General features: G+C 50.4%; 2 protein-coding genes across 2 annotated transcripts in view; one reads left to right on the plus strand and one right to left on the minus strand.

Moving 5' to 3' along the window:
• LOC102379551 (nuclear GTPase SLIP-GC) overlaps positions 1-379 on the minus strand; it is a 64839-nt gene extending 64460 nt beyond the window's left edge. Inside the window, exon 1 of the mRNA XM_014524822.2 lies at positions 323-379. The gene's annotated coding sequence lies outside the window, so the exon portion shown is untranslated. The remainder of the gene's footprint in view (positions 1-322) is intronic.
• A 2017-nt stretch (positions 380-2396) lies between these two features.
• Positions 2397-26918, plus strand: part of LOC102381426 (nuclear GTPase SLIP-GC-like) — a 54231-nt gene continuing 29709 nt past the window's right edge. Inside the window, exons 1-9 of the mRNA XM_014524814.2 lie at positions 2397-2449; positions 4783-4945; positions 13216-13317; positions 14064-14169; positions 15450-15672; positions 17325-17564; positions 21803-22018; positions 22637-22812; positions 26191-26209. Of these exons, the coding sequence (XP_014380300.1) occupies positions 4918-4945; positions 13216-13317; positions 14064-14169; positions 15450-15672; positions 17325-17564; positions 21803-22018; positions 22637-22812; positions 26191-26209 (1110 nt within the window). The 5' untranslated portion in view covers positions 2397-2449; positions 4783-4917. The remainder of the gene's footprint in view (positions 2450-4782; positions 4946-13215; positions 13318-14063; positions 14170-15449; positions 15673-17324; positions 17565-21802; positions 22019-22636; positions 22813-26190; positions 26210-26918) is intronic.

A 26918-nucleotide genomic window follows, 5' to 3' on the forward strand; every position in this document is an offset into this window, starting at 1 on the left:
GGGACAGCAGGGCAGACCCTACAATGAGAGGCTATGGGACCTGAACCTGTTCAGCCTTCACAAGAGAAGGCTGAGGGGGGACCTGGTGACCATCTATAAACTCACTAGGGGGGACCAGAAGGGTTTGGGGGAGACCTTGTTTCCCCTAGCGCCCCCCGGGAAAACAAGGAATAACGGCCACAAGCTGTTGGAGAGTAGGTTCAGATTAGACATCCGTAGGAACTACTTCACTGTCAGGGCGGCTAGGATCTGGAACCAACTTCCAAGAGAAGTGGTGCTGGCTCCTACCCTGGGGGTCTTTAAGAAGCGACTTGATGCCTACCTGGCTGGGGTCACTTGAGCCCAGTTTCCCTCCTGGCCAGGCAAAGGGTCGTACTTGAAGATCTACAAGGTCCCTTCCGACCCGACTTCTATGATTCTATGATTCTATGATACTCTCCAGGGCTCCACCCCTGAAGACTTCTGGACCTGAGTGTCACAGTCTTGAATCAGTTCTGGATGGGAGAGCTCCTCTCCCCCTCCCCTCAGGAAAGGGGCATGACTTAACTCCTCTTGCTCTCCCCTGATCGGTGGATGGGCTCCACCAATCAAAACAGCAAGATTTCAAGCCTGGGACTCAACCCAAGCTCCAAAAGGCAAGCCTGCTACACTTGGAAGCAGGGGAAGGAGGAATGGAAAGCAGAGTAGTGCACAGCCACGGCAGAAAGCCCTGTGGCGGAACTGAGCCCTCTGACATGGAGGGGGAAGAGGCAGCATCCCAGGGAACCCAATGGGGGACTGGACTTTTGGAAGCAGGCCAGGGAAGAGCCCAGGGGTGGCTTTCCCCAGCTGACTTTATTTGTCCTTCTAGACTGGCTCCTTTTACTGCCAGCCATAGGACTGCCTGACCCAGGGCTGCATGAGCTAAAGACTGCATACCTTTTTTACTTCTCTGCATCCTGAGGCAGTTGCCCAGGATGTTAAGGCAGAAGCTGGATTTTCTTTTTGTTTTCTCACTGGAGGACCAGGAAGGGACCTGAAAAGCAAAGGTTTTGAGGTGCCTTCGGTGCCTGAGAGGCATGGAGAGTCTGGAGCCTGCTGTAGGGTGAGCCCGTGCTGCAAAAATTAGCCAGTGGAGGCAGGAACTAAGGCCAGGGCCCAGTGCCTGACAATAGTGGTGATCAGACCATGACTTAGTGCCCAGTAGGAACAGGACTTGAAGATATAAGGGCCTGAAGGAGCAAGGTATTGGACATGGGGCCAAGTCCCCCTTAAAATGATTGATTGTTGACACCTGTGAGGCAGGGGTGTTGCTGTGGGGAAGGTTGTTGGCCAAAAATACAGCCTTTAAGGCATTAAGAGTTAAGAAGGAAAAAATGGTAGGACTTGGAGCAGTGAGTCCCCTGGCATCCTGGGCAGCCTCCTAGCATTTATTTGAGAAACAGAAAAAGCATGGCAGGAAGGTGAGGGAGAAGGGCTATTCCCATTTTACAAGTGAGGAATTGTCTTGGTCTGTGTCTAGGAATACAGATGCAAAGAACTCATTGAAGAGCTCAGCTTTGTCTCCCTGTCATGCCCCCCCCCCCCCCCCCCCCCCCTTCACCAATTGCCCTAGTTTGTCCTGTTGTGATCCTATACTATCCTGCACCTTCCTTTTTCTCCCTATATACCTGAAGAAAGACTTTTTGTTGTCCTTAATTTTTGTTGCCAGCCTAAGTTATAACGTTAGTGAGTGTCTCTTCAAAAAGCATCTCAGTGGGTGAAAAGCTTGTTAGCTAGAAGAGCTTCTGCTCCTTAGCCTAATCCCTGCGATGGCACTTCAGACCTTGGGGGTAGGGGTATATGTGTGATTTGAGTGCAAGGCTCCTGCTCAGTCCATGAAGGTAAAACTAGATCAGGAGTCACACAGTTCTGCTACATCTGCCTCATTGTGAAGGACTGAACCCAACCCCTCTAAAGCTAAATTATATTGAATTCCTCATTGCAAGTTTGATCAGACCACTCTGAGAGGCACAGAAAGTACTGTCTGATGCACTAAACACAGCTGCTTCCAGGCTCAGGATGTAGTTGGGCCTGATTCTCCCTGTTCATCTATTAGGAGGTAAGCACAGTGTGACATTCACTTTTGCCACCTCTTGAAACTCACTCAGGAGCTCTTTGAGACCCAAGCCCCTAGAAGTACCTCAGGATTTCATTTAAATTAGTAGAAGCACTGTTTCTAGCTCTTATGCTCACAGAGAAAAGCCTGAAATTGGGTTGTGAATGCACTAGAAGAGATCCAAAATCAAAGACGCAAAAAACATCTACGATTTCTTTTTGCTTCTGAACCACTTAAGCTTCTTGCAAAATAGGGAGGAGTCTGGCATTACATCAATTGTGGTCTAGGATTCAGTTTCATTTCTCCTGCTCCAAGAAATAGAAAATCAGCAACAGCAAAAGCCAGTCATTTTGAAGAGGTGCAGTACTTCTGGTATGTGTATTATTTTTCATGTAAAATTGGTGACTTCTATGCCCTTTTGGGTAATAAGAGCTGGCTTCTTGCCACATTCTGGTAGTTTAGTTTAGAAATAATTGATAGTTTCTTTCTTGCTTGAAGTTATCAGGATTCAGGCACACTCAGAGCTGTGATCCACTGCCCCAGGTGCGACGTAAATGCAATTCTGGGGCCGTATTAACAAACATCTTGTATTTGAGACCCTGCAGGTGATAGGAGCACTCTGCTTGGGGCTGCTTGGGCCTTAGCTGGAGTACTGCACCTAGTTCTGGGCATCCCTATTTTAAGAAGCAGGAACAGAAACTACTGAGTTTCCGGGGGTGAATGGCAAAGATGATGAAGAGGGGAAAGGCTGAGAGAGGTAGGTAACATGATAGCAGATTTCAAGTATTTAAAGACTGCCATAAAAAGAGGAAGAAGAACAGGTGTTCTCCCTGCCACAGAAGACAGGATGTTAAACAGTGGGACCTGCAGTAATGCAGGTTTAGATTGTATCTTTAAACAAAGAAAAGAAAAGAAAAGAAAAACCCTCCTAACTGTAAGAAGCACAGGAGAGTGGAGCCAGCTGCCCAGAGAATGTCCTTCCTTTGGAGGTTTCCAAGCAGAGGCTGAATGGACAACTGAGATGAGCTAGGAACAGCTTGACCTGCGTCTGTGCAGGGGTTGGACTGAATAACCCTCAAGGGGCTTTCCTATTCTAAGGGCATGTGTAGGTGACACAGGATCCTAGGGCACAACTTTCAGGAGGGGTTGAAACGGCAGGCTGTTTACGTTTTGAAGGGATTGATTAATTGGAGATGACAAAGAATGATATAGATCAGTGAATGGTCTAAAGAAGCTACATCAGGAATTTCCATTCTCCCTCCATCTCATAACATGAAAGCCAGGGAGCATGCCATGAACCATCATGGGGGACTTCCAATCCAGTGGAAGAAATTCCTTCTCACCAAATGTGCAATTTGACAGGGGGACTCACTGTCCCAGGAAGTTAGGTTCAAAGAAAGATTGCACTGTGTATAACTATCAAGACTATCCAGATTTATAATCATTACTCTGCATTTCTTCATATGTCTGCCATTAACTTGCATGGGTTGTGCTACAGACTGGGAAGCTTAGGCCCCATCCCATAGCTCCTGTACATGAGGCTGCAGCGTACTGGGGACCTGCATGTGGGGCCATGCCCTCTAGGATGCCCTGTACTCTGAGGCAGTGAGAAGGGGGATGTCCAGATGGTTGTACTGGCTTGATCTGGAAATCCAGTAGGAGTCTGTGTACAAGCTGTGGCAAGAGAGTGGCTTGTGCCAGCTGTGACATGTGCCGAGGGAAAAAGAACATCAATCATTCCTGTCACTGGGCAAGGGCCAAAACATCCCTTCCTGAAGGATACTGTTTGACACGGGGGGCTCCCTGTGAGAGTCTCCAGGTAGAAACTGCCCACCCCACCTCATCAGGGTGGGGAAGGGAAAGGATCTAGGCCTTGCCTCTTCCACAGCAAAGCCATCCCATAGCAGGTGGATTCCTAGGAGCTGATGAAGTCTGGATGGCCACATGCAGATCCTGTCCCTCACTACACTCCCACTGGCTACAGCAGATGCCAGGGATGCTGAAGGAAGGGGTGAGGGAGACAGGGTAGGGGGCCTTTGTCCTGGGGCTGAAGGATAGATGATTTGTATCCTCCTCTGAACCCTGCTCTGTCCAGTTGACTTTCCGCCTCCCATTTGTGCAAGTCCATTCACACGGACTCTAGGTCTGTTGCAGAGGCCTGTGCAGGGTGCAGCAGATGAGAAGGGTGCTGCCTGAAGAGTGTGTGATGCCCAAGTGGGAAGGATGCTTCTTTCTCAGGGTGGGGAGAGCAGGATCTTCAACCATGTCACAGTTGAGTCCAAATGGTCTTACAAGTCCACGTGGTGTCCTTGCTGGACTTGCCCTGATTCAGCTGCCAGGTGAGCTGCCCCATGAGACACCTCTGGTATGAACAGGGTAAATTGTTCTGAGCTGTGTCTTTTGCCAGTGCAGCTCCCCTGGGTTTCAAAGACGGGGAAACTCTGAAGGAGCAAGGTTTTCCCTGCATGCATGAAGGGGCTTGCAGTGATGCAGCCATGGGGGGCGGGGGGAGGAAGGGGGCTCTGGAGTGAAGCACCACCATGTAGACAGGACCATAGCATGGCTACGTTCCAAGCAACCCATGTAACAAAGAAATGGTGGTGAAAGCGCTTAGCAGGGTCTGGAACGGCACCAGCCAGAGCCTGGTGGGTTAAACACAAAGCAGATGGGCTGAATAAGGTAATGCTAATCTGTTCTTCCCCCAGGCAGCCTCCAAAAAAGTGACATCCTGTTGACTCACCCTCATCACATTCCAATCCGAATAGTTCTTGGCCTTAAAAAGCCAGAACAGCCCAGTATAAACCAACACCCACTGCTCACTTTGGAGATCTTTTGTTAGGATGGCAAGCAACACACCTGAACACCCAGGTAAGAATGGGCCCTGCAGGATGGTCATGGTAGCACACAAAGGGACAAAGCTGCCCAGCTGCCTGCACTGACTTATGTCAGCTGCAGATCACAGTCAGATTTCACTGTGCAATGTATGCATTGTGTAACATAATGTATCGTGTGCACTGAATATGTCAGATGAGTGTCTGACAGAAAGGGAGCAACCTTGTGGAGTGTGGCAGGCCAGTAGGGGGTGCTCCTACCAGTAGGGGGTGGTCCTACATTGAGCCACCCACCTCGCAGTGCCCAAACACCTTCCAGGCTCAGAGTGCCTTCCTACGGGTGCCTCATGTCCGGCTGCTCCGCTTTCTGGAGCACACCTGCAAGCCTGGGGGTAATGTCACCACCACCCAGGGTCTGGACTGATCTTGGACCTGTGCCCTCTGGGAAACACAGGCCTAGTAGTCCTTGAGGGTACTTGACCCACTGCAAGAACTTGGGGTCCTTCCCTCAGTCTGAAGCACAAATAGTGGTCTCCCTCAGTCAGCCGAATGAAGGGGACCCCAAGGCACTATCTAGACCAGGGGTAGGCAACGTTTTTTGGCTGGAGTGCTGAAAAACCCACAATGCCTGCCTTGGAAGGTGCCAGAGTGCCAGCATGCCAGAAAAACAAAATGAGGGCAAGGGGTACATGACAGGACGCCCTACTTGTGCCCCTTGCCCCCCACCCAAAGCCCCTGCTCATACCCCTGCTGCCCCTGCCCCCCAGGCCTGCTGCCCCTTGGTCCCCAGCCCAGGCTCCTTGGCTATCAGCAGCTACCCAGAACCTGGGCCAGCTGCAGCCAGGAGGCTGCAAACAGCTGCTGCCCTCCTGCCCCAGCCCTGGCCCTAGCTGCCTCCTAGACCGGCCCCAGGCTCCAGGGAGGCAGCAGATACCAGCAATGCTTCCTGCTGTGCTGCACTCACAAACGCTGCACTCCCAGCCCTGCTGCCCTCCCCTGGGCCCTCCTGAGCTTGGCTTGTGTGACTCAGAGTGGCAGTGAACAGAGGGACTGCATAGGGAAGCTCCTTCTGCTGCAATCTTGCGCGGCCCAGGTCACAGTTCCCCTGTTTGCACTTGAGCAGCATGGGCAGCACCCAGGGTTGAGCCCCTCGTTGCTGCTCCTGCCTGCAGGGTAAGTATAGCCAAAGCAGCAGGGAGATCGGAGCTACAGGCAGCTTTCTGTGCCCTCCGCTGAGCCTTGCTGCGCTGGGTTACGCATGTTGCTCTGCAGAAGCAGTGGCAAGGCCAGCACAGCAAGGAGGATCACTGGTATCTGCTGTCTCCCCAGATCCCATGGGCTGGATTTGGGGCTGGGAGGCAGCTGGGGCCGGGGCTGGGGCTGGTAGGCAGCAGTTTTTTGCAGCCTCCTGGCTGCAGCCAGCCCAGGTTTTGGGTATCTGCTGATAGCCACGTAGCCCAGGCTGCTTGCAACAGGGCTTCAATCCTCCCAGCTGGCTGCAGGGAGCAGCCTAGGCTCCATGGCTATCAGCAGCTACCACAAACCTGAGCCGGCTGCAGCCAGGAGGCTGCAAACAACTGCTGCCTGTCCACCCCAGCCCTGGCTCTCTCCTGGCTCTGGGGTCTGGGAAGACAGCGGGTGCCAGCACTGTGCCCACTGGGGGCCTTGGGCAGCATGGGGCTGGGGCCCACTGGCAGTGAGGGGCTGTGGCTGTGGGGCCAGGGTCATCCAGCAGCATGGGACTGGAGCTGGGGCCCATGGGCAACAGGGGGCTGGGGCTGGAGCCCAACCGTGGGAAGCATGGAGCTGTGGCTGGAGCTGGGGCCAAGGCCCACTGGCAGCATGGGGCTGAGGCTGCAGCTGGGCTGTTGCAAGCACTGGGATGGGGCCGGCAGCAGCACTGGGCTGAGTCTGGGGCCATGCAGGGCTGAGGCTCATGGCGGTGGTGTTGCTGGCTGGTGTTGGGCCTGCACAGGGCCAGGGACAACCTGCAGCACATGGCCAGGGCTTTGGCATTGCCAGGATGGGACTGGGTCCAGTGTAGGTCCATGGCCCCAGCCCTGCATGGGCCCCGGCCCTGACACTGATGACAGCCCCCAACTGGCAGTGGCACTATGCTGGGGCCCATGGTGGTGGTGAGGGCTGGGCCCAGGCCCCCAGCAGCTGGTACCATCACTGTGGCTGGGGCCTGTGCAGGCCCTGGCCCCATCCTGACGCTGCTGATGCCTGGGCCTGGCAGCAGCACTGGGCTGGGGCTGGCAGCTGTGGCGAAGGCTGAGGCTGGGCCTGCCGGCAGCACAGGCCAAAGCCAGGACAGTTGGCAGTGCCAGGATGGGGCCAGGACCTGCACAGATCCAGGCCCTAGTCCGACAGTGGCTGGGGCCAGTGCCAGTGGTGCTTGCTGGGGTCGGGGTGATCTGCTGCGCCAAGACGGGCATGGGGTCCACACTCATCCATGGGCCTGGGCCCTGGCCTCATCCTGGTGCTGCAGATGGCCCCAGCCTGCCAGCAGCACATGGCTTGGGCCAAGCCCACTGGCAGTGCCAGGATGGGTCCCTAGCCCCTGCTTTGGCCTCATCCTGGTGCTGGCAATGGGCCCTGGCCCAGCAGCAGTGGTAGAGGTGCTGGCCAGGGCCAGGCCTACCGGCAGCACGTGGCTGGAGCCATTGTCAGAGCCGAGATGTGCCTGGGCCCCAGCCTCTTCCTGGCACTGCAGATGGCCCTGGCCCAGCAGCAGCAGTAGAGGGGCTGGCCGGGGCTGCGCCTGCCAGCAGTGCTGAGATGGGGCCAAGGTCCGGCCCACCAGCAGCACATGGCTGGGACCATCTGCAGCGCTGAGATGGGCCCGGGCCCCAGTCTCATCACGGCACTGCAGGCAGCCCTGGCCCAACAGCAGCACTGGGCTGAGGCAAGCGGCAGTGGACCTAGGCCTGCCTGCAGCATGTGGCTGGGCCTGCCGCTAGCACTGGGATGGGGCTGGGGCCCATGCAATTTCACGGGCCTGGGCCCCAGCCTCATCCCAGTGCTGCCAGTGGCCTGGCCCAGCAGCGTTGCTGGGCTGGGGCAGGCAGTGGCGGTGATGCCAGCCAGGGCCGGGCCCACCAGCAGCACATGGCCAGGGCCATCTGTTGTGTCGGGATGGGGTCAGGGTCTGTGCAGGTCCACAGCCCCGGGCCCATCCTGATGCTGCAGATGGCTCCGGCCCAGCTCTGGCACCGGGCTAGGGCCCGGAGCGGCAATGGTGCCAGCTGGTACCGGGCCCAGGGACAGAGCCCATGGTAGCAATGAGGCCAGACTGCCAGCAGCACATGGCCAGGCCTGGGGATGGGGCCTGTGGTGGTAATGGTGCCAGCTGGGGCCTGCCGGTGGCATGTGGCCAGCAGCACGGGTTTGGGGCTGGGGCCATCAGGGCACAGATATGGCCGGGGATGGGGCCCACAGCAGGGCTGGGCTAGGGTTTGGGCCAGGGCTCTTACCTGGACTGCATGATCAGGGTGTTCCAGGGCCTGAGTCTGGTGGTGGAAAGTCTAGCTAAGCAGGGGGGTGGCAGCAGCACAAGGCTGTTCCCGGGCAGCCATGTGCTGCTCAATCTGGGTACACCCCTTCCTGCCCCTTGGGGCAGAAAGCAGCTTGCTTGCCAGTAAAAGACATGCCATATGCCACTTTTGGTACGTGTGCCATAGGTTGCCGACCCCTGATCTAGACCCTCTCCGAATAAGTCCCCCATGCTAGGTACAAAGGATAATTTTATTGGTTATAAGGAGTGGGTTTGGAATAGGGTACAGTGTAGAGCAATATCAGAGAAATCCCTTAGAGCAAATGGTGGCATGGTAGCCCTTGATCATGCATCTGAGTTACTGCAAGTTGTATATCTAGTTGGATCTCAGGTAGCTTACTCACACGTATCATCCAGAGGCAGGTGGAGATTCCTTCTGGAGGCAAGCAGGTCATTGAACATGAGTTTCGAGAGAGAGAGACAGTTTCAGATGATCCAGCTTCTCTGTGAGTTCTCATCATGACTGCTGCCCCACCTCTTGGGCAGTCCTTCACCTATATAGCCATTATGACCTCATTTACCTGATCCAATGAAGGCCAGCAACTGTTGGCTGCCAGCCAAACAATTTGAAATGTATCCCTGGTTTCTGGATAGAATGGCAGGGTTTCTAGCCCCCTCCCAGTCATGTTAGCATTGCTTAGAACAAGTGTGTTTAAGCCCCCTCCCAGGTGTGTGAGGCCAGTCATGTAGGCAGAGGGAGCAGGTGTCCCCCTCCCTCAGGAATGTGTCCAATTCAGGTTACAACTCAGGGTTACCTGAAGCCAATGGGGCCAGAGGTGTCTGCCCTCTGCAGTGACCATGGTAACCAAAATGTCAGATTAGTCATCCTCCTGACAGCAGAGTTGGGGAGAGGCAGAGATGGCATTCTGCCACATGGAGTCCTGCTTGGTTTCACTGCTGAGGCCATAGGGAAGGCTGCGGCAGTCTACCATGAGTAGCAGACCTAGGAAGCCTTATCCCATCCATTTACTTTAACTGCCAGTTCAAAGCCGGATATCCCACTTTTGTTGAACCCACTATAGGGAGCAGGATTGAATATGAGCCTTTGACTGCGCGGTGGGGCTTGTTTCATAGTTTCATAGTACCTAGGGTGAGGAGGCACCTGAACAGATCATCTAGCCTGACCCCCTGCCACAGGCAGGAATGAATGCTGGGTTCACAAGACCCCAGACAGGGGATCGTCCAACTTCCTCTTGAATTTGCCCAAGGTAAGGGCAAGGACCATTTTCCTAGGAAGTTGGTTCCAGATTTTGGCCACCCGAACTGTAAAATATTGCCTTCTGATCTCCAACCTAAACCTATTCTCCATCAGCTTAATACCATTATTCCTTGTCACTGCAGGTGGTGCTGAGGAGAAAAGGGATCAATTTGCTGTTGATCCCCACCTGATGAGCTTGTAGGCAGCCAGCAGGTCCCCCCTCAGCCTCCTCTTGCTGAGGCTGAACAGGTTCAGGTCCTTCAGTCTCTCTTCATAGGCCCTGTCCTGCTGCCCTCCCACCAAGCAGGTGGCCTCCTCTGGACCCTCTCCAGGCTGCCCACATCCCTTTTGAAGTTTGGTGCCCAGTGCTGGATGCAGTACTCCAGCTGTGGCCTGACCAAAGTCGCATAGAGGGGGAGGATCACCTCTCTGGACTGGCTTGAGATACACCTTTGGATGCATGACAAGGTCTGGCTGGCCTTGCTGGCTGCCGTCTGGCATTGGTGGCTCGTGTTCATCTTGGAGTCAGTAATGATTCCAAGATCCCTTTCCGCCTCAGTGCTTTCAAGAGGGGAACTCCCCAGCCTGTATGTGTGCTGTGGATTCCTTCTCCCCAGGTGCAGCACCCTGCATTCATCTACATTGAACCCCATCCTATTCTCGTCTGCCCGCTTTTGTAGTCTGTCTAAATCTAGTTGCAGCCTCTCTCTCCCTTCAAGTGTGTCCACCTCGCCCCACATCTTAGTGTCATCAGCAAACTTGGACAGCGTGCTTTCCACCCCCTCGTCCAAGTCGCTGATGAAGATGTTAAACGGTGCGGGCCTGAGGACCGAGCCCTGGGGTACCCCACTGCTCACATCTCGCCAGGTTGAGTACAACCCGTCCACCACTACTCTCTGGGTGCGCCCCATCACCCAATTCTTTACCCATCCAACTGTGCAGACATCAATGCCACAGTCACTTAATTTCTTCATAAGGATGGGGTAAGAGACAGTGTCAAAGGCCTTCTTAAAGTCTAGAAAGACTATGTCCATGGCGACACCATCATCCAAGGATTTAGTTACTTGGTCATAAAAGGCAATCAGGTTGGTCAGGCAGGACCTGCCTTTGATGAACCCATGCTGTTTGCCCCTGAGCATGATCTCCCCTGCAGCCCCCCACAGATATGCTCCTTGATGATCCTCTCCAAGATCTTCCCAAGCACCGAGGTGAGGCTTACAGGCCTATAGTTACTCAGGTCCTCCTTCCTCCCCTTCTTGAAAATTGGGACCACATTAGCTAGTTTCCAATCCCACGGCACCTGGCCAGATGACCATGAATGCTCATTCAGCCGGGCCAAGGGCTCCGCAATGACCCCTGCCAGCTCCCTCAACATCCTTGGGTGGAGGGCATCTGGACCTGCGGATTTTGTGTCTCCCCTCCTCTGAACTGACTTGGAACAAGTTAATCATTGATGTGCTCTCCCTCCCTGTCTTCAGGGAATTCATAAATAGTTCACATTATTCCAGATAAGGTATCAGCAGGGCATTGTATAATGACATCACCACCAATGGCTTATTGCTACTGGAAACTCCTCTCTGGATCTCATTTGCTTTTGTTGGTGACATCAGATTGCTGAAGTCTAATTAGTTATACTGTGTTTTACTAGTAATACACCCCACGCTAAGGTGTAGTGGAATTAATCTACTGCACTTCTAGCTTTTTGTGTAGACATGCTCCCTGCGTGCTACTTCAGGCTGGCACTCATCCTATTTGGTTAATTCATTTCCCTAGTTCTTCCATTTACATCCAATAAATAAAAGATTGGGGATGGGTAAGATTTGAAAGGCACATTTGGAAGCAAACATCAGTGCATATTCACAACAAAACTTGAAATACTTTAGATCAGTGGTGCTCAAACTTTTTACCCAGGGGGCTGTGACGGGTCCATCCATGGGCCAGATCCAGCTGGTGGTCCTGATCTGGTGGCCAAGGCAGGCACACCAGGGCCCCATCCAGGTGTGCAGGGAGCAGCCCATTCACAACCCATCCCTGTGGGGGAAGGGGGCTTAACATTCAATGCTGCCCCATGCCAGTGGGGAGGAGTCATGGTGTGGCTCTGATCCAGCTGCGGGAGGCTTGGGGTTTGGGAATTTGGTAGCAGGGGAGAGTGGCTGTATTGATTGCCACTGTTCCCCCTCTGCCAAATTTCCTGACCCATGGGAAATCCCATTTGGCCCGTGGGCCAGAGGTTCAGTACTCCTGCCCTAGACCTTAATAACAAGCTACAGAAACTGTGCAGGTGCTGGTGCTTTCTGCTTGTTTGGGAAAATTCTGAGGTTAGCAAAGGAGGTGCAGGAAGGCAAAACAAATTCCTCCCAGCCAGCATGTAGTAGAAATATGCAGAGGAGATATTCATGGGGGAAATGGCAATGTCACCACCTTCAAGTACTCAACATTTTTAAGTTTGCCTTAAAAATCTATTTCACAGAAATGTTGGCATTCTTTGTATCTGATCTCTGCTCTTTGAAGATTTTAGACTTGTTCAAGAATGTTCTCAATCTTTTTACTATAATCTTGAAGGCTAAAAATGTACTTGCATCTGTCTGTCCTTGTGAAGGTTGAGGTTTTTTCGAAATACCATGACTCTGTGAGCTGGGGCTTTGAGCAAAACACCAACCATCACAAGACATGTGATCAAATAAGAAGTGTTGGCAGCCTTGTGATGGTCTTGTGGTTAAGACACTACTTGGGGGCTTGGGTGAAATGGATTTGGTTCCTAGCTCTGTCACAGACACCCTGTGAAGCCTTGGGCAATTGCTTAAGCTGAGACTTTCAACTCTTTTGAGGGATTTAGACTCTGGGGGCCAGATCCTGTTCCACCTATCAAATCTGTCCTGGGACAAGGGAAATGGATGTCTGAATGATGATGATTTGTCCCAGGAGAAAATGGATTCTCCCAGGACAAATACACTGTCTACTGGTAGCCTTAGGCAGCCACATATGAGTCTTTTCCACCCTGCTGGCATCCCAAGGAAGCTGTTCATAGAAAAGGCAGGTGGGTCCTCCTTCCCCTCACTCCTTTTTTTGCAACTCAGTCTTAGGCATCAGATAATGGCATGTTACAAAAGTAGATTCACTGATGGATTTTCAGGATTTGAACAGGGTGGAATAGGGTGTTCACTTAGACACCCAGTAGGCAGAATAGCATCTGGTGCAGTTTCCCCTTGCAGGTCAAGTTTGGGAGCTCTGAAAATCTCACCCTGAAGCCCTCTGTGCTTTGGTCCCCATTGTACAAAGTAGCGGAGGACATGTTCTTTGTCCTGCTCTATGCCTGTCTCATCTTTGCAGGGCACACATTCTTAGCATCTGTGGGGCCAGCATGTAGTACGGGGCCTCAAGCTTGGCTGATAGGTGCTGGTGTGTGCAAGACTGCCATGGGCTTGGGCACAGAAATGGATCCATGTCCCCTGATGCCCTCTGTAATGAGTTGCAAAATGTCTATTACCCAGCCTTGTCACCCATGCCACCTCTAGAGAAGTCATGCTAATGGGATGCTCTTTCACTTGCCAAGGTGCTGAGGGGCGAGATGCAGCAGAAACACCCGCAAAGAAAAAGAGAAGGATCGACAAGTACCAAGGCTTTTTGGAGGAGGAGAAAGAGTTCCTTTCTAAGTGTAAGTATGGAAACCCACTGGGGCTGCCTACCTTAAGGGGCTCTGCAAGGGTCACACATGAAAGACACAAGGTTGGGGGAGGACAAATATGGACCTCCCATCCCTGTGTTGGAAAAAACAGAAGCCACACTCCTTCCAGGGGGTTGGGGTGTAGGACTGCACTTGCTCATCTCCACGTGGCTGCGCTGCTCTGTGCCATGGACAGGGTCACTTTAGAGCCCCAGAACAGACTGGCGCTGCCCATGTCCAGGTGCTCCATCTAAGGGAGTCTCCACAATGTCTGTCAGCTGGGGAAGGCGGTACTTCTCCCTTGGGCTTGTCCCACTGCTTGGCATCCAGCAGAAGCACCAGTTGGAGTTTGGCCACAGCTAACATAGGAACTTTTTTTTAAATGTCTTCTAAATGAGGCTGCATCGGCACAGCCACCCTTGGGAGCACATTGGGGCACAGAGGGCAGTCAAAAGCCTCTGCTGATTGGCACCAAGTATTTGGTTAAGCTTCACCTAAAAGCTTGACAGATTCAGCAGCCTCTCTCCGGACTCTGTTCCAATGGTGACACACCCCAGTATTTAGAGAGCTCTTCCTAATCCAGCCTAAGTCACTGCCCTTTGTTTTACTTTAGCCTATTTTGAACTGGGAAGTCTCCCATCCTCTCATCACGCTGTTTAACTAGTATGATCCAGCCAAATCCCAGATGGATGGGGGCAGCTGTAGATCTGACCACGGGATGATATTTACTTTTTCAGGTGAACAGATGGAATCCAGGACGAGGAAAATCCTGAAGGCCTCATATGAGAAGCTGTCCTCCTTTGTGGGTCAGAAAAACTTGCCAGATGAGATCAAGTATCTCAAGTGAGTCTGCAACCCAATGTCTTCTCCATAGCCTGAGGGATTTGGACAGTAGTTGGTAGTCACACAATAGGGCTGTGCGAAACAGCACCATTTAGCTTTGACTTCTATTTCGATGCTTCAACAGACCAGTGTTTCCTTTCAAGTTTCATTTTGTTTTGAAAGCACTCTTCTGTTTAGTTTCATTGAAACAGTTTCACTGTTCTGATGCTGTTTCCAGTTTCGCACACACTCCCAGAGGATTCCGGCACAGCCCTCTCTGGGGGTGCAGGGGGAGTCTGCTGCCTGGGACCAGCGCTGGAAGCTGAGCCCAGTAGAGGGAGGTGGACCACATCCCTGGTGCTGTGCACCACCTCTCTGCACTGGGCAGCAAGCCGCTGGGTGCAGAGCCCAGTGGAGGGAGGTGGAGAACAGTGCTGGTGGTGCGCATCGCCTCATTCCACGGGGCAGCAAGCCAGTAGGTGCTGCCCAGTGGAGCTCAAAATGAGTCAAACAGTGTCAAAATGGAAGAGTCAGTGACATTTCACACAGCCCTATCACACAGGGCTTCACTTCCCTGCCATGGGCAGATCCACATCATAGCAGGCAGATCTACCTCTGAACTCCTGCTGCACTTAGAGGGTCTGGTCTTAATAGGATAGAGGAATTGATGGAGTGGATCAGACCGAGGGGTCTATCTCACTCAGTTGCCCTTTTAGAGGATGTGAAAGACCCTGTGGTTGCAGACTATCCCTGCTGCAGAGAGGCTCCATTCCCCTGCCTGGTGGTCCTGTGCATCTGTCAGAAGAGGGGATGCAGTCCCACAATGTGTCACCTTTTCACCATCATGCTCCCCCAGGTTCCTGGATGTGACTGAGGCCTGGAACTAGGGGTGAGCAAAGGGTGGGCAATGGTACAGGGCCTGGGTGCCTGCAGCTGTGGCCTTACCCAGCTCCCTGGTGAGACTCCCGGACAGGAATCAGGTTCCACCACCTTTCCAAATGCAGCAAATTGGATACAACAGAGAAGACAAAACCATTAGAGAGCCAACCCCTACCTTGCACTTCCTGGGTAGCAGGTCTGGTCCAATGTCAATGGGGAAGGGTCATTCATTGACTCTAGAAGGCTTTGCATCATGCCCAGAGCATACTGCGCCTCCAACAGTCTCCATTCAGTGGGTCCTTTTGAGGGTATTAGCAACAGGAGCATTTCTATCAGTGAAGGGGAAAGCTGCCTGGGCCTTCCTGTGTACGTGGAGCTGCTGCAGTCATCCAACCCCTTTCCTGTCTTCTTGTTCCCTCCAGAGACCACCTCTCCAAGCTGACAGAAAAGACCTCCTTGGATCCCATTTACATTGGCCTCTTTGGCAGCACTGGGGCCGGGAAGACCTCACTGCTCAATGCCATCTTAGAGAAGCAGTTCTTCTTGCCAGTGTCGGGGAGTGCCGCATGCACCTCATGTGTAGTGCAAATCCACACCAGCCGGGCTGAGTCCTGTGAGGCAAAAATTCATCTCCTGTCAAACAAAGTAAGGCATGGATCAATTCTTAGGCTCCACTCCCTCCCCACCCCCCAAGGAAGCTCCACCTTCTGGAAGGGAATCACGAGGTTGGGGGTGCCTGGTACATCAGGCTTCTGCTGGGTGGCTACTTTTCCTAAAAAAGAGATATAAGAACACTACTTGAGCCTGTCTTCTCCTTTCCCCTTATGTCCAGAGCCTGGTAGTCCCTTTTTATCTGCTCAGGGTCGCTCTTGACAGTATCATTATTGCCCACATGGATGAGCAGGGGCTGTAGCCAGGGGGGTGGATGATCTCAGCAGCATTTCTGTGACATCTTGGATTCAGGTTTCTGGAAGGCAGTATAGCTCCTGAGATTAGAGGTCTGGCTGGCAGACAGAAATCACCCACTGCTGGCACTATATTTAGGACCCAGATGCCTTGTTTCAACTGGACCCAATACCCTTAGACTGACCACAACCAATTCCTTTCAATAACAGGCAAATTTACTGACACACAATGATTGCAAAAACACCAAAAACAAAACCAAAAACAAAACCAACAAAAACCAAAACAATACAAACAATCAAGCAATTCTATATAGCTACCAATACTAGGTCTCTCCCTAGAGTCAGGATTCATCTGGCCAGGACACAGGCTTCACTCTGAGGCTCTCTCTTAGGTTTCAGATATCCACAAGTCAGCAGCCTGGAGGTGGGATGCTGAGGCCCACACCTCCCTGCCAGTGAAGTAGATGAGACAGGTTGGTGGTATGCCCTCTATCCATGTGTCCTTGGGTTCCCCTCTCGGGGACCCTTTTCTGCTCTAAAGTCACTTCCTTTGCATTCTTTTCCCTTTCTGATGACTCTTCATCCAGGGCTATCACTGATTGGTCTCTCAGTGGTCATCATACTGTTCACATTCTGTTTTGTCAGCACATTCCAAGCATATCACATGCACACCCTTCCCAAAACAGCAATTTCAGGCCTCCCACTTTGGCCTTGTGACCTGGTGCCACCTTATCTCATGTTATGGAACAGTGCGGTACATGCCCCCAGTTTCTCAGGCTATGTGTCCTTATTTGTTAGACATCCTGTCCACTTCTGAAGGCTCAGAAAACTATGTGAGAAGCTTTTAGAAGTCAATTAACCCCTGCTGCCCATCCTAAACCATCCTAACACACACACACACACACACACACACACACACCCTATAAGCCAATTCCCAAGAAGAAAACCTTTAAATAACATTGTCTAGCTATCACCACCACCAGTCTTTGGAGAGCATGGCTTCACCTCATGTCCCAGGGGATAAGTCTCCTTCTCTGATGCCGAAGGTTTATATCTTTTTTCACTTCAAATATTGGGGCCCCTCCAGAAGTGACCAGCTGCCAGCTTCCACCCTCCTGAGCATCCCATTTCTTTTCATCCCCTGATGTTTTCTATGGCTGATTTTACCCCTCAGCTCAGCACTACAGTACTTCCTTAACCATTTTCTCTTGAACCCCATTACAATATGAGATACCAGTTCCCCCACTCAAACCCTAAGCCAAATTTGCTGCCACTATCCATATAACCCTAATCAAATCCAGTTCTGATGGCTGAATTATCTTGTGACAATCACATCTAGGCCGAGATACTCAAGGGGAATAATAGTCTGTTCATCCTGATCTGCTCTGGCAGGAATGGAGAGTAGAAATGGAGAATCTGCTGAAGCTTGCGGAGAAGTATGGGGATGCTAATGGCTACAATGATGACTGTGATGATGATGAGGGTAATGATGATGAGGGAAAAGAAGCCATTCTAAAGCTCCGGGCCATATATGGACAAAATGCCGAAACCAAAAGTTACGAAGAATTGCTAAAGGCAAAGCCAGTAATAAATATTCCCACGTCAAGATGTATTCTTCTCCGAGGAGATGAGGTGAGTGTGTTCCCAGGCTTGAAGGCCAGGAGGGGCTATTTTATTCAGGTAGCCTGACCTGCGAAACACAGACTGGAGAACCTCATCTGCATTTGGTCTAACAACTTGCAGACATCTCTGGTGCTCATGTGTCTCTGTTAGAAAGATCAGTCATCTGTTAGAAAGACATCTGCTCCAGCCCTTGGAAACTGGTATGTTCCCTTTTCCACGTATCTATCTATTGGTTTGTTCTTTTTCTTTAAGAAGGGTAAAGCTTTTACTGAAATCAGCTTCTCTCAGTGTGGATGTGTGATAGGTTTTTTGGGATAGGCCAAACTCAGGGCAAAATTGTCCCCTTCTTTGTGAATCCATTGTGGAATCCCTGTGATGATTAATTTAATCTGTCCCATTAAGAAAATAAGAGTATCTTGTCCTCTTCATCCCTGACAGAAGAGCAGCTTCAATGACACCGTCCAACCGAAATATGAAATATGAAAATATGATTTAATTGAAATGAAAAAACATCTACTGAAAACACAACCAAAAGCACTTTGCTTTCTGCTCCATTTTTAAAATTAGCTTTTCATTTAGTTCTTTTTTTTTTTTCAAAAACGTGTGTTCATTCTTGGATTTTGAGGGGTTCATTCCCTCCCTTCTGCCTCCAAACTGCAAAGTGACCTGTCTTGTCAAATTAATGATAGTGGAAGTGTTACTTTTCGGATAAGGGATACTGCTGTGTGTGCAGAGATTCATGCAAGCCTGTGTCCCAAAAGCCCCAGGAGACTGTCCCTCCACTCCTTGACAAAGGGATTCTGAGAGGGGAGGGGTAAGATCCCAAGAAAGTGAATCTACCTGAATCAGAGAAAATGAGGGTTAAAGGGACCTCAGGAGGTCACATCTAGTTTAACCTGCTCAAACTGGGTCAGCCCCAACTACATCATCCCAGCCAAAGTTTTGTCCAGCCGGGTTTTGGAAACCTTCAAGGATGGAGACTCCACCACCTCTCTGGGCAGCCTGTTCCAGTGCTTCACCACCCTCCTAATGAGAATGCTTTTCCTCATATCCAACTTCAACTTCCCTTGCTGCAACTTGAGCCCATTGTTCCTTGTTCTGTCATCTACCCCCACTGAGAACAGTTATAGTTTCATAGTTTCATAGTTGGTAGGGTCGGAAGGGACCTGAGCAGATCATATCTGACCCCCTGCCATGGCAGGAATGAATGCTGGGGTCAAACAACCCCAGCAAGGTGATCATCTGGCCTCCTTTTGAAGGAAGCTGATGAATATGTTTAACAGTGCGGGCCTGAGGACCGAGCACAGGGGGACCCTACAGCCCACATCCCTCCAGGTCAAAAATGACCTGTCCGCCATGACTCTCTGGGTGCGGCCCTCCAGCCAATTTGTGACCCATCTGACTGTGTAGGCATCCACACCACAGTTGCCCAATTTTTTAATGAGAATGGGGTGGGAGACAGTGTTAAAGGCGTTCCTAAAATCTAGAAACACTACATCCACCGTGACACCTGCATCCAAGGATTTTGTGACCTGGTCATAGAAGGCCACCAGGTTGGTCTGACAGGACCTGCCCCTAATGAACCCATGTTGGTTGCCCCTGAGCATAATCTCCCCTGCTGGTCCCTCGCAGATGTGCTCCTGGATAATTTTCTCAAAGAGCTTCCCCAGGACCGACATAAGACTAACGGGCCTGTAGTTTCCTAGGTCCTCCCTCCTCCCTTTTTTGAAAATGGGGACCACATTGGCTCTTTTCCAGTCCTCTGGCACCTCACCAGAGCACCATGTGTTCTAGTAAAGCTGTGCCAGGGGTTCTGCAATGACCTCTGCCAATTCCCTCAGCACACTAGGGTGTAGATCATCTGGACCCACTGATTTGAACATGTCCAATCCCACCAGAAGTTCCCTGACTGGGTCCTCACTGACCCTGGGCTTGGCTGTGCCTCTCTTGGGTCCATCTGGGATCCCAGTGGGGGTGGATGTCCCTGCTCAGAAAAATGGAGGCAAAGAATTTGTTAAAGAGGTCAGCTTTATTGTCTGGTGCGACCACCAGATTTCCAAGCATGTCCTGCAGAGGCCCCATGTTACCCGGAACCTTCTTTTTACCCCCTATGTATTTAAAAAATTACTTCTTTTTATCTTTGATCTGGGTCACTAGTCCCAGTTCTGTCTCTGCCTTAGCCTTCCTAACAGCCCCCCTACAGTCTCGAGCAATGGAGGTATAATCCTCCTTGGTGATGCCCCCTCCCTTCCATTGGGTGTATGCCTCCTTTTTAGCTTGAAGACATTCCTGGATGCTTTTGGTGAGCCATGGGGGCTTTTGAACACTCTTGTCCCCTTTGATTCGTGTTGGGACTGTCACGCTTTGTGCTCGGAGGGTCGTCTTCTTAAGGAATGACCACTCGTCTTGGACACCTATTTCCCCTACTCTCTGGGACCACAATGCTTCGCTGACTAATCTCCTAAACTCTTTTAAATTCACCTTCCTGAAGTCCAGGTCTGCTGCCTTGCTGCAGGCTTTTGACACCCTGCACTGAATGGTGAATTCCAGTAGGCGATGATCGCTATCACCCATGGGATCGAGAACCCACAGTCCATTCACCAGGCCCGTGGCCAGGACCAGGTCCAGCAAGGCATTTCCCTTGGTGGGACTGTGCACCTCCTGGCTTAGGTGGAGGTCCTGTATCTTGGCTAGAAACCTACTTGAGCAGTCAGACCTGGCTGACTGCTCTTCCCAGCAGACGTCTGGGTAGTTTAGGTCACCCATAATAACCACGTCCCTTGACTTAACTGCTTCCATGAGCTGGCCTGAGAATTCCCAATCCAGCTCTTCCCCTTGGTTGGGTGGTCTGTAGTAGACACCCACCATTAAGTCCCTTTCCCCCCAGCCCTCTCGTATTCTAACCCAGAGTGCTTCAGTCGGCCCCTCCTCTGACCCAGTGCTGTTTGCTGAGGACATGTATTGCTCTTTGACGTAGAGCACCACACCCCATCCTTTCCTCCCTGTTCTATCCCTCCTGTACAGCCTAAACCCCTTGATGTTTAGCACCCAGTCATGCGTTGGATCCCACCAAGTTTCATTGAGCCCCACTATGTCCGGGTTTGTGTTAGCTAGCAGGAGGGCAAGTTCCTCCTGCTTGTTCCCCATACTACAAGAACTAGTGTAGAGGCATTTAAGGCCTCCTGAAGGTGTATTCACTGCCCCCCTAATCCCAGAATTATCTGAGCCCCTGTCTCTTACCTAGGTATTTCTTGAGATGACTGAAAATTAAACATTGCTTACCCACACAGCTAAGAGCCATTATGCTATCTTGCATTCATATAGCTAGCTCCCTTTTTCTTTCAGTCCCCTCCTTAAAGTTAGCTTGCCAGAATGCCTACAACACATGCACTCCTGAGTGAGCAACTGTGGCCACTACTTGAAGTGCTCTGCTGCTGCTTCTCCACCAGCTGTTTTCTCTTAGATTGCTCATTGCCTGTCTTGGCTGGGCTGCTCTTGTGGGTGTCTCTTGGTTCAGTGTTCCGTGACTCCCTCCATCCTCATCTTCCCCTTCCCCCGATTAGCCTAATTTAAAGCCCGCCAAAGGAGATCAACCAACCTGAAAGAGAACACGTTTACCTTTTGGGAGAGGTGAAGCCCATCCCACCCGAGCATGTCTCTTGTCCTGAAATATGGGTCATGGTCCAAAAAGCCGAAGCCCACCTCAAGACACCATTTCCATACCCCTCCTACTTGCTCTCCTCCAGGTCTCCAGCTTCTTCACTTACGTCAGGGCTTTGGTTCCATCCCCCAGCAAACCTAGTTTAAAGCCCTCCTCACTAGGTTAGCAAGCCTGTCTATGAAGGCGCTCTTCCCTCTCTTTGTCAGGTGGACCCCATCTCTTCTCAGCAGTCCTCCTTCCTGGAAGAACAGCCCATGGTGAAGGAAGCTAGATGAACTGTGGGCTATATGAACTTTCCACCATGCTGTGCAGTGCCAGAAGGATGGGCCACCTGCTATTTCTGTCCTGTTTGCTCCCGCTAACATAGCTGCATAGAGAAGGAGCGCATGTTGCTATATTTGCTATATTCTAGTCTTAGGTCTGGTGATGACTCACAGCCTGACCATGAATAAGTCCCTTCTCCCCGCTGAGAGAATGATGCTTCCAGTTTCTCAGTCTCTCTGGGAGGAAAAACATGCACCTGATTACTGTTTGCAAAGTCCAGTCACCACAGATGGCAGAGACTGATAGAATGATTGTTTCCCAGGCAAAACTTTCTGATAAACTGGATCCATACATCCGGTGTCAAAAGAACAAGGACACGGGGGAATCAGACCAGGATGGAGATGCACGTCTCTGGCCCCTCATCAAAAAAGTAGAAGTGACAATCCCAAGACCTGATGTGATACCAGAAGGTGTCGTGTTTGTGGATATTCCAGGGACTGGAGATTTCAATGATAAAAGGGACCAGATGTGGAAAGAGGTGATTTTTTGGCTGGGTTGTGTGGGGAAACCGCTGAGCAGATGTTTGGCTGGGGAATGTTTATTATTCATATTCAAATCCCAATGGGACAAATGGGGGGATGATACAGACGGCAGCACCATGTCATTGCTTAGGGAAGCAACTAGCAGAATGGCTGGAAGCCGTGTCCATAGTAGATGCCAAGGGTGTTCCCTAGACATCCACTCCTGTGCTGCTCCATCTGGATCCATTGCTGCTCCTGTGCTCCCAGACAGGTGCAAAGGCCCATAGTGCCCTTCTCTGCCTGCAGAGAGACTGAGGCCTGGCCTCTCAAGTGCAGACCCTGCAGTGATCACATGTGCCTCCATCCCCTCTGGGTGCTAGGCTACTGCAGTGCACTTTCCTGGAGCTCTCCCACACATCTGTTCCAGACCTCCAGCCCAGCCTTGGAGGACTTACATGGAGCAGAACTGTTAGGCATTTACTGGAACTGGACATGTCTAGCTCGCTGCTCACAGACAGGTAGCTCTTCACTCCTGCTGATGGGATTGGGATGGAAGAGGCTCAGCATCTCTCACAGGGTTGGGTCTTGTCTCTTTCTTTACTTCTAAATATAATTCACTTACTCTTTCCTTAAAGAGCATTAACGCATGTTCCGTCATTTGGATTATCAACGGTATGGTCCGAATCCAGGGGGGGAAAGTCCAGGAAATGTTGCTGGCAGAAAGCATCAAGGCTTACCAAACCGGGAAGTGCAGTGACATTACCCTGGTGGTCACAAAGTCTGATGCCCTGGATCTTGAGGAGTACAAGAGGTAACAGAATGACCTACCCTATCTGGGTTGGGGTGCAGGGGGATAAAATGCCTTTCCTTTAAGATTTGTGATCTCCCTGCTTGCCTTTCACCTGCCACCCCTTTTTGTAGTTCATGTTCACTCATCAGATTCAAAAGCATCTAGTAAGTGTTCAGTGACCACCACACATAAGAAAAGTCTCCATGTAAGCAGGTTGGAAATGTGGGTGGACATTGGTAGCAGGTATCTTAGCCAGGGAATGTTGTTTTCCACAGAAAGTTTTGTCTTCAAGTCAACACAGAGAGCAGAGAAGGTTGCTGCTCACTGCATGTTACATGCTCAGTACTATTGCCCATAGGCCAATGAAGGTTGAGGACCACTGCTCTGCAGCTTATGCTGAACGACCCTGCTGTGTTAGACAACGCTCTAGTAGGTTAAGTCAACCTGCCCATGTGGCTCAGACACCACAGAACAGGGATGAAGAGTGGAGTAGGTTTCACTAATCTTTATAGACAAATCTCAGTCTGTGCAGCATGGAAATGGCCAAGGTGATCACTGGCTATTTTTTAAAGAAAAAAAAAATCCATCTCATGAATACTCTTTACTTAGAGCACTCTTTAAAAAAAATAAATATCTGTCATGCACCATAGCATATTTCTAAGGCTAATGTATCAAAGCAGTTGCCCCCCAGGTTTTCACCAGTTCATTTGGACACACACATTCAGAGCAAGACTCTTGTTCCAAAACTAGCATGTGAGCTGGAGGGACAATCTTCATTAATCCTTGGCAGGACAGGGTCTGTGTCACACATGCTTGAGCTGTCCTGGGCCCATTCCTTAGCAGGCAGTAGGAGCATTTATTTTCTCCATTGCTTCAATGAGCACCTAGTGACAGTCCCAGGTCCAGATCATGTTTTTCATCAGTTACACATCATGGAAGAAGGTGGGCCTCACTGCTCAGAAGAGGACTTGTGACTAGAACATGCAGGGAAAGGAGAATCAGAGGGTTTGATCATACAGCTGCCTTCCCTTCTGCTCCATCCACATGCCTGAGAGGGGGAGTGAAATAGGCAGGATGAGGAAGTGGCAGCAAAGGAAGTGTTGAAATATTTGTCCATAACTGGCAGGACACAGAACTGAATCAGAGGGACATGTTTCAGAGCCCCTGGGAACCTAGATGTATCCCATGATATAACAGCAGAAAGCTTGTCATTTAAAGACTTCATTGGCAGGTTCCTCTGTCATCTGGTCAGTTGTTCAGGCTGTGTACTATCACCCAAGGGTGGCATTTGCACTTTTGGCCTGTGTTCTGTGGCTTGGGGGAAACTGTCTCCCCCCTCCCTCTGTGAATAACTGCATGAGCTACCTTAGCCTGAAAGGAAGAAGCATACTATTCTGTATCTGTTCTCTCTTGGATCCCCTCTACCTTCCTCTGAAGCAGGCAGAACTCAGGCCTAGGCAGGCTATAACTCTCACTGATTGCCCTGTCTCTTAGGACAGGTGAACCATTTGCCACCTCTGAACTGTGTGTTGTCATCCTTCCCACCCCCCTGCTCTCATTTAATTTGAAGGGCATGACTTTTGGGCTAGGGACAGACATTACACATAAACCAGTTTAAATGATCAGAAACTGGTTTCAGTCTGTAACAGAACAGATGTTCAGTGCACAAAAACCAGTTTGAAAATGACTGAAACTGGTTTGAGATAAATTTGGTTGAATGTAGTATTAGACTTAACTGAATTGTCCCAGACCCTGTTCTGGTTTAAATTAAATCAGGGTGCCCCAGCATCCTGGCATGCTCTCTGGGCTAGGTGGGGCTCTCTGCTCTGGAGAGCTGGGATGGCCCCTCCCCTTTGCTCCATAGCCACAACTCTGATAGAGACTGCACGTACAGCAGGGTCTGCCTGGCTTCCTCCTGCTCCCTCTCTCCCTCACCACTCCCTGCTCAAGCAGGGGTTCCCTCTCCCCTCTTCCTTACACAGACACTTCTCAGCATTAGCTAGCAGACCACATGCTGGCTATGGTGTGTGCTGTGGCAGACAGGACAAAGGCAGACAGCACAGTGTTGTCTTAGGGCTTCTTGGAGCTAATCAACAGGTAGCTGGTAATGTCCCTTCATTCCTTCCTTGGAAAAAGTTGTTAAAGAAGAGCTTGAACTAATGGGCTGATAAACACTGAGTTAGGGGTGATAAACACTGTGTTATCAACTCCCTGCTGGGCTGCTCAGGAGGGAAGAGGAGAACCCCACCTTAATCAAAGCATCCTGCTGCCCCCCCTCAGCTCAGCTTTGTGGAAAGGAAGGGAGGGCTGTTAGATCCCCAACTCCATGTGGCGCCCAATGACTGGGGAGACGATGACCCAATTGCTCAGAGAGCAAACACTAGCACACATTGCTAGCAACAATGTTATTCAAAATGGAGACAGCTTTGGGCAAAGCTCCAACAAACTGGGTGGCTGCCACGAACTTTAGTTCTTTTCACATTTATACACCTTGGTTCATACTCATTAACATTTACTCCACCTTTGTCTCTTCTTTGTTCCACCTATATTCCCTCCTATCTCAAGCTCTGCCTCTGTTTACTGTTTGTTTCATTAGCATGGAATTACCTATGTATTTCACTTATTTGCTTGTCTTTTTGCTATGACTGCATATCTAAGACCTTGACCCCACTTCTTTCAGTCATTTGGGCAGACTTGACCAAAACCTGGAAGCTTCTGGAGGCTTCTTTACCAATCACCATTCACCTTTTTGCATATGTTTATCTTGCATTCTGTTACCAGTTACGTGTTGTTTTTCACATTCTAGTCTGTTTTTCAGTCCCACATTGTATCATCTCCACATTCCTAAGACTTCACCTCACTCACAGTACACAGACTTACTTGAAAATGGTTGACACAGTTAAGATAGTTACTTAGCATAAGCAAATGGATGGCTTAGCATAAGCATTCATAAGCAAAATCTGCTTTACCTCCTAACGATACATAATGAGCTATATATCTTATAAAACTACTATATTGTTAAGAAAATGCTTGCCTAAGCATCTTGTAATGTGACTTTTAACTTACCATTCTGCCTTGTGGTTAGCAGCTTTGTTGGGCCACAGGTTACAGCCTTTTTGTTCAGCTGCAAATCCAATGCTCCCCCTAACAAATACTGTCACCCTAACAAGGGCTTCTCTAGCACCCCCCAACTTCTAGCCTGAGCTACTGCATTTATGTGCCTGAGTTTCTGGAATGAAAAGGGAATGTCTATCCACCTCCAAATCAGTTCAAGTATTGCAGGTTAGACTAACCTGCAAAGATTGAATAAATTCAGGCTTAAGCTTTTTGAATGTCTATCCCTAACCCTGACTTCTGTTGAACCTACTTACCTCTGTCATTTTTATTTTATCTCTTTAGCGAAAGACAAGTGAAAGATGTGAGTATGTGCAGACTTTGTTTTCAGAATATGCAAGAGCATTAAAAATGAAAAACTTCTGGTCACTGGTTGGTGGTTCAAGATAGGCAAGTAACAACATAAATGAAGGGTCCACTGGAACATGTTTTTATATTTCACAGAGCAATGTCTTTTCACTAAAAAAGACTATTTTAGAGGCTGAGTAACTTAGAGCACCATTTTGATCTTAGAAGTTTCATGTTAAATTATGCATACAAGGATCATGTAGCTGAATCTACTATTTTAGGCAAGAAATGTTTAAGAAGTGAATGGCACACATGGAAAACACATCAGAAATTTAAGTTGTGCCCTCCTAACCATAGACATCAGATAGGATCTGAGGGACAGGTGGATGGGGCCAAAGAAGAAATCAGGTACTGGTTAGGAGGCGGAGTGTTTTGTGTAGAGTTTAGACCAGGGAAAGACTCCTGGAGTGTGGGTAGTAGGCCTGTGTGAAGTGGCTAGTATTCATGTCAGATTCAGATTTGGCCAATTTGGGGAACAGTGATTCGATTTAGTGATTCGAATCACTGTCCTCGATTCGGCTGCTACCAAATTAGCCAAATCTCCAAATCACACATGCCCGATCCCCTGCCTGCTCTCCCAGTCCCGCCTGCTCTCCCAGCTTCTGGATCTTTGGAAAAAAAAGCCCCCGCTCACTGGCTGCTGCCAGGTGAGGGGAGCGATTCCT

This window comes from Alligator sinensis, unplaced genomic scaffold (assembly GCF_000455745.1).
Source record: "Alligator sinensis unplaced genomic scaffold, ASM45574v1 scaffold650_1, whole genome shotgun sequence".
NCBI classification, from domain to species: Eukaryota; Metazoa; Chordata; order Crocodylia; family Alligatoridae; genus Alligator; species Alligator sinensis.